This window comes from Centroberyx gerrardi, chromosome 8 (genome assembly GCF_048128805.1).
Source record: "Centroberyx gerrardi isolate f3 chromosome 8, fCenGer3.hap1.cur.20231027, whole genome shotgun sequence".
Taxonomy (NCBI): Eukaryota; Metazoa; Chordata; class Actinopteri; order Beryciformes; family Berycidae; genus Centroberyx; species Centroberyx gerrardi.
The window spans coordinates 24,846,631-24,862,332 of NC_136004.1; the positions used below are offsets into that span (position 1 = coordinate 24,846,631).

Genomic DNA, 15,702 nt, shown 5'->3' on the forward strand with positions numbered 1-15,702 from the left:
TTTGGGATCTGGTGACTTGTGATGGGCATTTGTCATTATTTTGACTTTTTACAGACTAAATGATGAATCATAAAAATAATCACTAGAATTATGAAAATAATGGTTAGCTGCAGCCCTATGAGCATAGTTTCTGTGGATTGTGGCTGTCATCCTTGGACTACCTTATGGTTAGGTATATCATTTAACATCTCATCAAGTCATTCTTCATTTCATGGAGTCTTTAAAAGTTTACTCTGAGTTTGTTTCAACTGATGTGGTCATAACCCTGGAGGAGAAGCAACTAGTGCTCAAGTTTACTGTTATTTTCTGTACATCTTGTTATTAGGCCTCTGTGTGTGTGTGTGTGTGTGTGTGTGTGTGTGTGTACACCTGTCCCATTTTTACGAAGACAGAAACTGTTTAGAAGAGAGTATGCATAATTCTTTGAGCGCCTGTAAATAATTATTTCAAATTAATGATTTGAGTCAAGCTATTGGGATTTCACAGTCTATATTGTATTTTAGTTTATATGTATTAAAGAGTGTTATTTTGTTTAGGGAGCAAAACAAATATGACTGCGTTTTATGAATGTTGACAGTTATTTTTGAACAGATGCTAGCTACATTCCCCATCCCTTCCCAGGAATAGAATAGCTCTTTTTTTTATAGGTTTTGAGATGGCACCTTTCCTTTCTCAATCTGGTATTTATCAAGGCTACACAAGTTCCCTATATTCCCTCTCAAAGCAGTTTAGTTTAGTGACTTTATTATCCCTAACAGGGAAATCAATTCACAACATTGAAAAGGTGTACAGAAATCTCATAATTGTGTGTATCACATATCAGGCCAACAAAAATATAAAACAACCAATACAGGAAGCTATACTTTTGATTCATTGTGTCGACTGATAACTGATCCACTACTATATAAAGTAGTTTTTTTAATGTGTTGAATGCTATGTGATACATGATGCTCATCCTCTAAAAACAATCTTTAAAAACCTTTGAATAGTCTCTCTGTAACTTTAAACTCTAATGTGCTGCTTTGTCAAACCGAGCTTCAAACTATTTTTTTGCTAATCTAGTGACACATTGGAAAGGGACTTTAAAGGGGAAGTATTCATTGAAGAAGCATTTCAACATTACTGAAACAGGGTCAAATGTATCTTCCGGGCCTGTGTGTGGTTATCATTTGTCCTGGTTATCATTTGTCCTGGTTATCATTTGTCCTGGTTATCATTTGTCCTGGTTATCATTTGTCCTGGTTATCGTTTGTTCTGGTTAACTCCGGGAACCAGGGTTACTGCTGGTAGAGTGAAAAGTTCAGTGCCGCTTTCATGTATTCATTTCTGTGTTTTCATTGAAATTAATAAAATAATCGAATCAAAATACAATTTATATTAAATTATGAAAGTATGAAAACCATAAAAAAATGCCTGTTTGTTTTAATCACTATCCCATTTCCAGTCTTTTGTTTTTTCTGTAATAATACCAGACTCTCAAATCTTGAATTAGTTACACAATGCCAAGTCATCCACTGACTTGCAGTTTCACTGTAAGCAGATGCAACATGAGTCTGAAACGGGACATGTTGTGTCTCGGTGTATTTTGGCTTGACAGATATTGGGACGCTGGCATTACTGACTGAATTTTTGTATTGTCCTAATATTGGCATTAGCCCATATCCACAGACACTGTCAGTGCATAAAGCAATATTCCACTTAGTTTTAACATGGGGGTTATTCAGTACTTGACCGCCATGAAAACCATAATATAAACTACTCACCAAGATCAGATGCAGTGGGGACGAGTTTGTAGCGTTTGTAGCGTTTGAATGAGGCCATGAAAATAGCCTGAAAACTTTCATTTAACACGTTGGTGAACAGATTCATCAACAGATCTCGCTTTTAAGATAACAAAGCTGTCCTGGGTCCGTCATCAAATGGTATCACTCCCGGCTATTATGCCGAAATGACATATCACAAAAAGTCTAAAAAGGTATATCAATCTATAATTTTGCTCTTTCAATATCCATAACTTTAACATCAGGCTTTTTTAAGATTATTTTTTGGGCATTTTTGCCTTTATTTGACAGTTCAAAGTAGAGACAGACAGGACAGATTGGGAGAAAGAGGGGGATGACGTGACAAAGGTCCTGGGTTGGATTTGAACCCAGAACGTTTCATCAGGCTTCAGTATTTGCTCCCATTCATCCTCTGCTCCCAGTTCGTCATGTTTTCTGTAAATGCATTACTGTGAGGCCATGCAGGCAGAGGGGAAGTGGGTGTTGTCTGCTCTGTCGTAACTGAATCAACAATGAGAAACCTGCAGATTCCCAGAAATGGGAGGTTTTTCTGACCTGATGTTACTATAGTATGACTGATAATGCATCTGGTCAGAGAATCATCTTTAAATATCGCTTTACCATTAAAATGTAACTATCGCACTGGGTATGTTTGTCAGGTGTGTGTTTGTTTACTAAATGTCCCCACAAGAATAGTCAAAGTTGTCACAACCACAAAAGGCTATTTTTGCACTTAGTTTTAAGCCTAAGGTAAGGGTGAACATTACTCTACAACACAAATTCCAGTCTCTGTGTGTGTGTGTGTGTGTGTGTGTGTGTGTGTGTGTGTGTGTGTGTGTGTGTGTGTGTGTGATTTTTATGTGAGAAGGAGAGACCACAGCAGATGTTCCTGAGTCAGCGTTGTGTCTAACATGAGATGCAGTCTGTTCTGCTTTGGGTTTCAGTGTGAAGGTTTTATTTGGAAAAACATACTTTACCTTGATGCAGCTCCTGCGGATGCTCTCTTCATTACATTGATATGGCTTAAAGGGACACAATAATAATCATCATCTTTATTTATATAACACTTTGATAATAAATTTTGCATTTAACACTGGAAGGCCTTAATTTTGCAACATTTCCAATGAGAACACTGACTTTTAACCCATGCAATATTGACATTGTAACTTGTCTTGTTGTCATCCTTGGACCGGTATTTTTGTTCATTGGGAAAAGAACATTTTTACTCTGCATGTACACAGCAATGAAAATGTGATACTTACAATAACCCTTATTGATACAGATCAGGGGCCAAATTAATAAAGAAAGCACTTGGATAGGTTTTTTCTTAAAATGGGCTAATGCATTATTCATACAAGTGAACTGTACTCATATTAAGTTTGATTTATGTGTTTTTTAAGTTTTTTAATTTACGACTTCAATCTTGCATGACTGTCATCACAAACCAACTCCAATTTGAACACGTCAGTAAGCATAACAATTATGTTGTGAACAACTACTGACCTGCAAAAAACAGGGTGTGAAGTGTTGCTTTGCACGCAATTCACTCCTCTCCCAAATCCACTGAACCTCAGCTCTCCATAGCGGTGAGTCTGCAGGTTAATTCATAACACAAATGACTCAGCCAAATTGCAATTCTCACAGCACAGATCAAAATCCAACTTTATTATTGAAACAATCATTCACAGCACGTTACACCTCAACAAAGTAGAGAAGGAAAATCCTGATTATTACTAATCGGTTTTGCTCATCCCATTTCCCAATGAGTGGCAACGACATTATTATCTCAGGGAGATAATACAAGAAGAGAATACAAGGCAGATGCGTGACACTGATGTCAAAACATCTAAGTAGAGCTCAAGGAAAATATTTTCAGAAACATTCTCTGTGCAGTTCTGGGAAACTATTTCTCCCTGCAGCCTTCTGGTGTGTTGCGACCAGAGATCTGGAGCGGCAGGAGTGTGTTGTGTTACGTTAATGACTTTCCACAGGCACACAGATGTGGGCATTGCACCATGGTCTAAACGGGGAGAAACCACAGAGAGTCCATTGTTTTCCTCTCTGTGTAAACTAACCTGAGCAGATCCACACTGTAGCACACACAGTCACCTATCACAGATTCTGTTTCTGTGTAAATGCAGCCTCGGATTTTGAGATGAATCCTACAGTGTGATACGCAGTCAAGGTTACAGTTTAAACAATGATGTATCACAATATTACTGAACTACATTATTACAGCAGAGATTAGTAAGACATAATAAGTGTTTGAAACCTAACAAAATTATGCAAGAAATAATTGAAAATGCTCCTTTAGTTGCAGAAACAGGACAAGTGTAACACATCATTCTGTCCAATGGAAGCCATTCATTAACATTAATTAAATTTGTAAAAAAAAAGGAAAATGAGATCAATATGTGTGTCTCGAACAGCAAACCCCATGCCAATTGAAAGTATAGTGTAAGATGACAATGCACTGCTCAACTTTTGATTCAGTCTCATTTGATTTTGTGTGTGGGAGTATTATTATCAGATGTTTTGTTTTTGGATCATAAAGAGCATAGTGTAGTGCGCAGCTACACTAAAAAATAGTTTTTAAGTATTTTTTATATCCTATATTTTTTGTATCCTATATGGGTTTGTTATTGTCTAGGCCTGTCTTTTCTGTCAGCAGTATCAGCAGACAATAAGCGACACAATATCATGCATCTTGTAAACATACAAAGTTTGCTGCAAATCTTCCTGAAAATGTAAACAACACATGAAAGTGAATATCATCAACACATTCAAAACATTCCCCTGAGGTTTGAGGTTGGTTTGTGTCTCACAGACATAGATCAAAAAAGTAATAAAAAAAAAAACTTTTATATATTTTAGAATAATAGTAAAGACATCAAAACTGTCAAAACTATGAAATAACACAAATGGAATTATGCAGTGACCAAAAAAGTGTTAAACAAATCAAAACTATCTTATATTTTAGATTCTTTAAAGTAGCCGCCCTTTGCCTTGATGGAAAGGCAAAGGCTTTGGAAAGAAATTCATACATAGGATCAACTTCACTATTTATATTTGTCTAAAAAACAAATTTCAAGCATTTAAGCATAAGCCTTTAGATCAAAATGGCTTTAAGATCAGGAACATACCGGTAGTACATTCAATCAGGTGTGTCCAAACTTTTGTCTGGTAGTGTATGCATTTTAATCTAATTGTATTAGACAATCAAAGGAACAAGTTGCATTGTCGTACAGTAAACCCAGAATGTTGTGGTCAGGCCCAAGACAAGGCCAAAAGTAAGTGAATGGATTTCCAAATTGACCCAACACCCATATCTGCCAAGCATCTCAGATCACATTCACAAAGACTGACTAAGGAAACTGAATGTAGAAGAGCACTTAATGTGGGTTTGTTGATTCACACTGGCACCAGAAATTTGATTTACTGTATACTGGATTTGTTTTACATACACACAAAAAGACAGATTTTCTGACCATGTGTGGCTCAGATCTAATCTTTTCATCGCTCTTGGTGTCAGGATTGAATGCATCTCAAATCCAATATGTATGTGACACAACCAGCATGAATATGATCAGAAAATTGGCTTTAGTCACTTGTCCTGTAATGTAACTGCAGCCTATATAGTATGTGTGCCATGGCCTGGCCTTCTTTTTCTGTTAAGACAGCCATGAAATGATCTGATTAGCGTCACACATATGGCTGAATGTCAGATTTTGTGGTCCAAACAGAGCGGCCCTGGGCCTGGTTTTCCAAAAGTATTGTAAATTATGAACATCCGTTTCCACACTGGTGACTGCTGGAATTAAAAGCAACCTTAGCGGTAAAATGCCAGGTCTGGTTTAGTGTTTCCCACCAAACTTGACTGGATAAAAATGACATTTCCCGGTACATAATGTTCTCTTGTGTGATACCACTGAGTTTTACAGTAATAATGTAATGTAAATGAGAGCTGTTTCATGTGTGTGTAGAACATGGGACTTTTTCAGGAATTTTCAGCCAAATTATGTTTTCACCACGATAAATAATCACTTTTCGGAGTTTCATGCACCAAACTTATACTCTTTTCCATGACACTCAGTTGCAGCTATGGTAAAAGAACCAGTGAGGAATGTCTGTCTGGATGGGAATACCTGTTCTGCACAGAATTTGAATAACGGATAAAGAGGGAAATCCAATTCAAATGAACACTCAAATCAACATATTGAATGGAAACTGGCTGGTATGCTTTACATGGCTTCAGTGGAATTCCTGATAATGTTGTCATGAAAATAAGTATTGGTCTGAATGTGTGTGTGATTGTATCCCTTCTTCGCCTGCAGCTACTCCACATGGCCATTGCTATAAATAAGGCTGTGTGATCTGATAGGAGACTTGACTTTAAAAAAAAAAAAACAGGGTTAAAAAAGGCATCAGTCAGTTGAATGTTCCAGCGCTCTCAAGCACTCTCCACACAAGAACCAGTTTCCACAACATTATGAGATTGCCATGATATGCAAGGAGGAGCCATTTCCAGTCAGTCAAGGTCTGTGGTGCTTTCTTTTCATCTGTATGAGTAGCTCTCATCATCATACTCCAGCTCAATCTCCTCATCTTCATCCAGGAGTCCGTACTTGAACTTGCGATACACCGTCCCGTCCTGCCCCATGTACACGATGTCATCCTCCTCATCGTCCTCCTCCTCACCGTCCTCACACTCGATGATTCGGTCGCTGTACTCCCCAAATGACGAGGTGGTGGGCTGCGAGCCGACGCCCCCGTTGTTGTCCAGTTTCTCGTAGCCTCCGGCTGTGGTTTTGGGGGCGCCGGGGATGCTGAGCGATCTGGACCGAGCTTGGAGGAAGAGGAAGACCACTCCGCCGATAGCGACGACGAGTAGGACGCAGGCGGTGACAAAGAGTTTGGCCGGGCCGCCGAGATCCTCCAACTCCTCAGGTCCCCGCAACACAAAGTTGACACTCAGGATGCACTCCGCTACGAAGGAGGAGACAGGGGAGAATGTTAGATTAGACCAGTGTAAACTATGGAAAGGAACCTGAAATTCAACACTTAGTTCTTTTAAAAGTAGACTTAAAACATTTCTTTTTGCTGCTGTTTTTAACTTGAACTCTTTTGACTTGATACACTAATGTTGGGTTTTTTAGAGCAAATGTCTGCTGTTTCACCTGAATTTATATGCATTGTAATTTGTCTATGTCTTCTGCATGTGTGCATGTGTATGTATTTATGTTTTTATGTATGATGACATGTATGTTCTTATGTTATTTTATTATACATGTATTGCTCTTGGCTTTGTGAAGCAAATTGTGTTGCTTTTTGTATGAAATGTGCTATAGAAATAAAATTTGACTTGAAATGGGTTGTGGGCTTGTTCACAGGGTGTAAATGAATGTGGCTGCCAGTGTTTTGCATTAAAGTCCCCATGAAATGAACTTCCATTAATTTTACTCCGTGGAAAACAGAGCGTCTTTAATGGTGACCTCATGCTGCACTAGTAGGCGTAAATATAAATTCCAACCAATAAAACCATCACATATTTTTGAACAATTCCGCCCCTCACATCAAATAAAACTGTCTTTCTCTCCCTGACATTCTCCCTGATATTCCATTGGTTTAGGCTTTTGAATGATTTCTCACTGCTTTATGTCCCGCCCCAGGAAATACATCTAATCAAGGAAGTAAAGATGCCATTTCATGTGGTCTTTAAACTTCACCCAGCAAGCATTTAATGGACGGCGACATGCATGCATGCAGGGTAAGATCACACTTTAATGTGAGTATACCTACAGTAGTTACATACTTCCAATAAAGCCTAGTCTTATCTGTCATGGTCAGAAGCCAAGAAAGCTTGGAAAATACCTCATATTAGGAAATTATTGAGGGGCAGCATTATTCTAAAATATTGAAAAGCTCCAGTTTGATTGGGGGATGAAAATCCTGTCTACAAAGTGGGAAAACTACCAGAGGTTAATGAATTATACAGGACCACCATTATGGATGCTACACCCTCTGAAAGAATGTGACTGATCACACACACACACACATACAACGTCCCAGGACAAATACTTATACAGTAGGTTGCATTCACAAAACCAGAAGAGTGGATTTGTATTGACGAAATGACACAGAAGGCCTCAGTGCTGTGTGTGTGTGTGTGTGTGTGTGTGTGTGTGTGTATATGTGTGATTCCTTGTTTACCTAGCGAGGCCGCACAGTCACAGCACTCCCAGGGTATGGGCGTACCATCGAGGCGCGCTTCATTTCCGCAGCAGGACAAGCAGCGGCCGTCGTCAGACAGGATCTGCAGGGCGGGGCACACTGTGCAGTTCCACACGCCGGCGCCGCGGCAGTCCAGGCAGGACGCGTCGCACGCCTCACAGTTCGGTTCAGCATCCTGGGAATCCGAGCCCTGGAGCCACAGATTGATTGGTTACACAGCCTTCAACAGACTGAGTGTGGATATCATACTTTCCAGAAAACACATTCATTTGTAATATATAGTTGTTTGTTCTTTAGAAGCAGCAGTGCCCTAGCACCAAACTCCATCTATGGTGTGATGTGTTATATATATTTTCATGAAGCAAAATGTGGGAGGTTAGCATTTTAATTCTTTATTTATTCTGTCTTCTTATACACTTTATTATCACTTATGTGTTTTTTTATGTGTTTTATCCTGTATTTCTTATCTAATGTGTTATATACCTTGTGTAAAGCACATTGAATTGCCTTGTGTACGAAATGTGCTATATAAATAAACTTGCCTTGCCTTGCCTTGAAGATGCATTTACACAGAAATGTACACACATACACACACACACACACAGTGTCTGTTACCTGAGACGCAGCATAGAAGCCTATGAGACATTGAGATTCACAGATGCCTCCCAAAAACTTGTAGCCTTCATAACAGGACTGACAGGCCAGAGCGCCTTCATCTGAGAGAGAGAGAGAGAGAGAGAGAGAGAGAGAGAGAGAGAGAGAGAGAGAGAGAGACAGATTTCATGGTCTGGCATAAATCACGCAACAGGAAATCAATTCTAAAATGTGATCTCATGGCTGGACTGGAATTTCCAAACCAAAAGCATCTCAACAGGCAAAAGCATCTCTTTGTTTGGGGGGAGCAGAAAGTACTTACTGCTCTAGTAGTTCTAAGAAACAAGTACTGATGATTTGGCATGGATGTAGAGATATGATGTAATATTTTTTATATATATATATTTTTTCCCCAGCACGGTCTTCTCCAAATTGTATGATTGATACTAATGCTATCAACAAAATCATCGTAACGGGTATCAGATTCTCGCTATATCAAGTAGCCTACTGAAAGAAGTGAAAGATGATTGATTATCTTATTAGGCACCAATTCACAATAGTTACCACGGTCAATTGAAGCTGTGATTTATGTGTTGTTTTTGTGAATTTTCATAATTTGCCAGTTGTACTTGTGTAACTCATCACTAACTGCCACGAGCCAAATTCCACATACATACCATGAGCTTGGCCAAAATAGGAAATTCCCACTAATTATGCTTAGTTGCTTGATGTTTCTGGCTCATGAGATCCTCAATATTGTGAAATCTTATGAAATCCCAGACAAAACAAATGAGAGAAATGCTTCCTTTACCTCTGCAGGTCTTGCAGGTGGGGTGACACTTGCGGCAGGTCTTGGACCAGCTGTCCTTGTAGTATCCGGGGGGGCAGCTCTGCAGGCACTGGCCCCACTGCCGCAGGTACAGGTAGCCCTCCCGACAGCTCAGACAGTCCCTGCTACCGCGAGCCCAACACCGGCTACAGGACGGGTCACAGCGCTCACACACCCGAGTGGTGGTGTTGCCAAAGTGACTGACAGGGAGAGAGGAGACGTGTTTACTTTTTGATGTTCTTTCATGAAGCATCTCACTTACAGGAGAGGAGAGGAGAGGAGAGGAGAGGAGAGGAGACAAAAAGACAGAAGAAAGGAAAGGAGACAAAAGGACAGAGGAGAGGAGACGAAAGGACAGAGGAGAGGACAGGACAGGAGAGAGGAGAGGAGAGGAGAGGAGAGGAAAGGAAAGGAAAGGAAAGGAAAGGAAAGGAAAGGAAAGAGAGGTTTGCCTTATATATGTGTGGGTGTGGGTGAGTGTGTGTATGTGTGTGTGTGTGTGTGTGTGTGTGTGTGTGTGTGTGCTCTTCTCACCTCTCTGAGCAGGTCTCGGCGCAGCTGTTTCCCTGCCTGAAGTGTCCGGGTTTACAGGTGACACACTGCACACTGTGACGCCCGACACACGACTCACAGCTGAAGTGACAGTGGTTACATGCACTTTCATCCCTGTCGCCGTAGTAACCCACAGGACACTCCTCCACACAGGTATCGTCTGATCGAGGGAAAGAGACAAAAAAGGTGGATTTTTAAAAGGTGAGATTCTCATTTTCATTTGCTGAGATTGGGGCTGGGTACTTTCAACTCAGGTTAATAATTTTCTTCAAGATTTTTAAAAACCTTTGACATGACATGGTTGCCTTTTCCCATCTATTAATAAATAGTTGAGAGGGAATATTCAATAAATAACAAATTGCTGCATTTTCAACATGCATTTTAAAGACCCCATGAAATGGTATCTTTACTTCCTTGATTTGATGCATTTCCTGTTGAAACAGGATGTTGGGGCGGGACATAATGCAGTGAGGAATCATTCAAAAGTCTAAACCAATGGAATATGAGTCAGGGAGAGAAAGGCAGTTTTATTTGATGGGAGGGGTGCAGAGGGACGGGACTGTTAAAAAATCTGATGTTTTTATTGGTTAGAAATATATATTTACGCCTACTGGTGCAGCATGAGGTCACCATGAAAGATACTCTGCTTTCCAGGAAGTAAAAGTAATGGGAGTTCATTTCATGGAGACTTTAAAACTGGTTGTCTGATTGAATTGACTACAGCTCTGGCTAAACATGACACTTATCTCTGTAACTCACTGAGTAGGAAGCGTGGGCTGTTGCAGCTGAGGCAGTGGTCTTTCCCGGGCCCAGAACAGCGATGGCAGAGTGGGTGGCACAGCTGGCAGTCCCCGTCCTCGCCCATGTAGGAGCGCAGCGAGCACTCACTGTACCACACACAGTGTCCGCTGGCGTCTTTACGCATGTTGGCGTCACAGCTGAGGCAGGACGAGGGCTCAGGGCCGGAGCAGGTCAGACATGACCTGTCACACTCTGGGGGAAATGATCGTCATGAGACACAAGCCGACAAGAATCTTAGGAAGACTTATGAGAAAGTAATAAACCCAGTAATGACAGAGAGGACACAATTCAAGAGCCATCGTATTATGCAAGATCAAATTTGTGACCTAATCACACTAAACAATGTTGGGGTGTGTGTGTGTGTGTGTGTGTGTGTGTGTGTGTGTGTGTAATGTACAGTATTTTCGGACAGGGGGCCCCAAGCTAGAGGGGGCCTTTCAGAGAGGTGATACTGTAAAATTGTATTTATTTAAATTGTATTGCATTGAATGAATGAATGATTGAATGAATGAATGAATGAGTGGGAGGGCCTGTGTCATACCTTGTTAGGGTGAATGGGTGCCAAATAAGGGTTTAAAAGTTAGAAAGCTTCCAAGATTACCAAAGATGCCATGGTTTGTAGATCTTATTGTTTAAGAAATATTTTCAAAAGTAATGTATTCATTGTTTTAATGTAAACAACATCCTTTTATACCATTTGCAGTGAAATGATCATATATCATCGTGCTCAACATATATAAACATCCCTACCCCTGCATTCGTAGGTGTTCTTATCATGGTAGGTGTTGGTGGGACACTGAGGCAGACACTCTCCGTTGTAGCGGACGGCTTTCGGGTTCCGACACACGTCACAGTCGTCCCAGTCCGGTCCATCACACGAGGCACAGTCGGCATGGCAATGCACGCACTCCTGCTGCTCCTCACCGGCGAAGTAGCCAGTGGGACAATCGTCCATGCACTTGTCGTCATGGAGGAAGTAGTACTCAGCACACTCTGGGAGAGAGAGGGGGAGAGAGGAAAAGAGAGGAAGAGAAGAAGGGGAAAGAGAGGCTGTTAGCATCTTTTACAAATGTTGAGAATACGGGTTTTGGTTTTAACAGAGCAGAGGACAGCGGGGCTCTGAAAAATGAAATCTGGACTGGTAAGTATAAACTGGAAAATTTCCATGGAAAACTGGGCTTTCCAAACCGCGACCATAACTTCACATAATGATGGGTCATTCATTAAGCTTATTATGGATATGTAAAAATAGACTATCAATCAATAAATCAGTCAATTAATTACCTGGGAAATCCAATTGCCTGCATGTTTGGTGTTGTTTTGATGAGTTTGATGATAGTACAGTGAGGTGACCATACATCATGAAACCTTACATTCCCTGAGGTGACCCCCAGTTCAGCTGTTAATACATATGTTGAGTTTTCTTCCACAGCCTTACTTATTGGGATCTGCAACTGGCCAAAGATCACTTGTGCCCGGTTCATTCTACAAGTGTAGTCATTTAATCTCTGCAGAAATGTCTCCAAATTTTGCACTATAGTTGATGTAATGACATCTCTCAACAAGTCAGTGACCAAGTACCCTCACAATGAAGCTGTACCATTTTATACTACCTTTTATACAGTTTTACATGTATGTTAAGTACAATGTATGAGTAAAAAAACATCCTTCCTTCCCTCTGTCTGTCTCCTGAATCCCTCTCCCCACCACCTCTCCACTCTGCCCTCTCACCCTGACACAGGCCGTCACGGTTGCACTCTTTACAGTCCGGCGGGCAGCGAAGGCATTCAGTCTCTGTGGCGTAATACCCGTCGGGACAGTGGCTCCTGCACGAGCGGTCCAGTAGCAGGTACTGACTGTCGCAGCTCAGGCAGTGGGAGGCGTTTCCCTGGCATGACGCACACTGCGGGGCACACGGCTGGCACACACCGCCTTGAGGAAACCCTCTGGGGGAAAAGGGAGTGAGCAGACACAAAAGAAGGGGGAGAAGAGGGGAGAAGAGGTGAGGAAAGAGGTATATTGACCTTATTCACACAGTGGCCATTTTGAATGAAATCTGAAGGAAAAGGAGGAAAATCTACCTGGAAGATTGGCATATAAAACTAGCATTACTTAAGGACTTCAGATAGACCGAACAGTTATCAAATTAGCTAACAATCACAGGAACAACAACCACGATTGCTTGAATTAGCAGGGAAATTACTAGTTAGTAAGATACTAGCTAGCTAAGGCTACACTCTGCTAGCTAGCGATAATGGGCCAAATATTTTAAAATGTGAAATGTCCCTACAGATTCTGGAGGTCCATTTGTTTCTAATTTGTTTTTCAGTGGGGAATCTGTGAAATGATGAATGTTTGTATGTTGTGCATCTCGGTACACAACAGCAGGACAGAGCTGAGCTGCACTTGCTCTTCCATGTAGAGTTTCCCATCCTGAGTGTTCAAAATGGCCGTTGTGTGAAAGATTGTGCATCCGTGTGCTATTGGATATATCAGAAAAACAAATTTCCTACTTAGAAATTTCACATAAATACCCTCCAAAGTCGGATGATTAAGTCTGAAACTCAGAGAAAATTTTGCTACCTGAGTTACCAAGTTATGACACAATGGTGACCTTTAACCTTCACAACATGACATCCAAGTTTTATGTCAGTCAACGGTAAGAAAACACATACATGCATCTTTATTACACAATTGTAATCAGACTATGCTGAGATATTACTGTTGACGGTGTTATCATGGTATAATCTATGCACTTGTTTTAGTTTGTTTGCATGTATGTATGTGTGCAAGTGAGAGAATGAGAGAGATAGGAAGAGAGAACAGAAAATAATGCAGAAACAGGGAAGAGAGTAGAAATGAGAAAGAGTGGACCCAAGTACGGTGGACCGGACCGGAGCGCACCTCTGACACTCCACCACACACACTCCATCCTGCAGGTAAAGCTGTGTGCGCCCGCTGCGACACCGCTGGCACCGCTGGCCGTCCTGGCACACGACACACCCTGGCAGGCAGTCTTCACACTGGCCGGACGTCCTGTTGGAGAACGTACCGGGTGGACAGCGTGACACGCAGGACTCCCGGGCGGTCAGAAAACGGCCTAAGGGCGGAGAGACAAATATTGATACGTTGAAAAGAATAATGTATGCATAAGGCTGGCCTAGTGGTCAACTTCAAATTTAACAATGGGTATGTTGGGGAGGTTTAGTGTTGCTTTCTATCATATTTTCCCGTATAATTATGATGATCCTTTATCCTCCAAATGAAAACACATATACCTTCATATATCATGTACAGCAGAGTTTTTCAAGTCTTTTTCACCAACAGGACACAGGCTCATTAAAACATATCACTGCTCACTAGAACCGCCAGAGACAAGCCCACAAACCAGTTTTAGTTTTAATTCGAAGCACTGCATAATGTAGCATGGTATTCCTGTGTGCAGGCCAGTCTGCTGTAAAAACGAGCAACACTGACGGAGCATCTGTACCTGAGTAGCAGCTGCTGCAGTCTTCCTTCCCTCCGTCAAAGCAAGTCTTGCAGGAGGAGTGGCACTGCTCACAATCACCCTTACCTTACAACACACAGACAGCAAATAGAAACCAGGACAAAATAGTAAGACACGACTGACGATAAACAACAGTGAGGAAGATATTAGATTGGAGAAATAGAAACAGGAATCTGATGAGACATAAGGAAGTGAACAGCCATCACTACGAACGAGTCATAAGAACTGCAAGTATATGAGATGGGATGAAAAAACATCTTAGAACTCTCAAAAAGGGTGTGTTACTTTCAACATATCAGTGTGTTTACCATCTACCTATGGACAGCACATCTAGTATTGTTTTTTGATACAACATGTGTCAATAGCAACAACTGTAGCTGTTAAAATGAGTTAAAATGAAAGGGCTGCCCATTATGTTGCTTTAGCCGGGGCTGGATAAGTACAGACATGGTTCAATTATTGATTAAAATTATTTCAGTTACTTTGAGCATTTGTTTTTGCCTGCCAGGAATCCAATACAGATGGTTTTACACTTTTGGAGCAATCTAGTTACACAGTAGGCTATGTAAGGCAAGATCAATCAATCCCAGAATCTGAGTAATATAGTTCCTGTAATTGATCATTCATTACAAATTGTAAATCAAATCAAGGTGAAATTATATAATTCAACCACCAAGACAACCTTTTCCATCCTACTACAGTTGCTGATGAAGTTTGATCTTTATCTGCCCCTTTTATTATTTTACCAGCCCAAAAAAAACACAGGGAAAGAAATAGAGGACAGTAATTTCACAGCATGTTAACCATATTGTGCTGGTTAGGTATTGGGGTAAAATGACTGCCTGGCGTACCGTTTCTGAAGTGTTTCTCAGGGCACAAGACAAACTGTGCGTCTTCCAAACACTCCCCGTCCTTCAGTGTGAAGCCGTCCTCACATGAGTCACAGTCGTTGTATTTTGGGCCTCCGCAGGTACGACAGGAGCGGTGACACGGCTCACAGTCCTGGCTCTCTTCATCCACAAAGAAACCGTCCTTACAATGGTCCACACAGTCTCCATCTGGGGCGTGCACACACACACACACACACACACACACACATATACATACGTGTAGGTACAGATGCACTTGATTCTCCAAGAATCACCTAAACCTCCTTTCTTTACCTGTATTTAACATAACTAACTTTTTTCAATCTATGCAATGAAATTTATTACTAGAATGCTTGTGTTTATGGAGGGTCACAGTTTTTGACTTTGCTGTGGCATTTGTTAAATTCTTGATAAAAGCATCATCTGTTCTAAAAATGCCCCCTGGGATATTTAATGTATTTTCAATTAAGGCCGATGTGCCAACCACAAGGGCGTGTAAACTTCCTGGAGGTCTATATGCAAATCAATATATCACCT

The 15,702-nt window shown here is 41.0% G+C and overlaps 1 protein-coding gene across 1 annotated transcript in view; it reads right to left on the reverse strand.

Moving 5' to 3' along the window:
* Positions 1-6,336: 6,336 nt before the first annotated feature.
* Positions 6,337-15,702, reverse strand: part of pcsk5b (proprotein convertase subtilisin/kexin type 5b) — a 91,449-nt gene continuing 82,083 nt past the window's right edge. Inside the window, exons 27-37 of the mRNA XM_078285110.1 lie at positions 15,148-15,354; positions 14,279-14,362; positions 13,693-13,888; positions 12,520-12,734; positions 11,539-11,781; positions 10,747-10,980; positions 9,970-10,147; positions 9,418-9,635; positions 8,628-8,728; positions 7,992-8,187; positions 6,337-6,767 (exon numbers count right to left, since the gene is read on the reverse strand). Of these exons, the coding sequence (XP_078141236.1) occupies positions 6,337-6,767; positions 7,992-8,187; positions 8,628-8,728; positions 9,418-9,635; positions 9,970-10,147; positions 10,747-10,980; positions 11,539-11,781; positions 12,520-12,734; positions 13,693-13,888; positions 14,279-14,362; positions 15,148-15,354 (2,303 nt within the window). The remainder of the gene's footprint in view (positions 6,768-7,991; positions 8,188-8,627; positions 8,729-9,417; positions 9,636-9,969; positions 10,148-10,746; positions 10,981-11,538; positions 11,782-12,519; positions 12,735-13,692; positions 13,889-14,278; positions 14,363-15,147; positions 15,355-15,702) is intronic.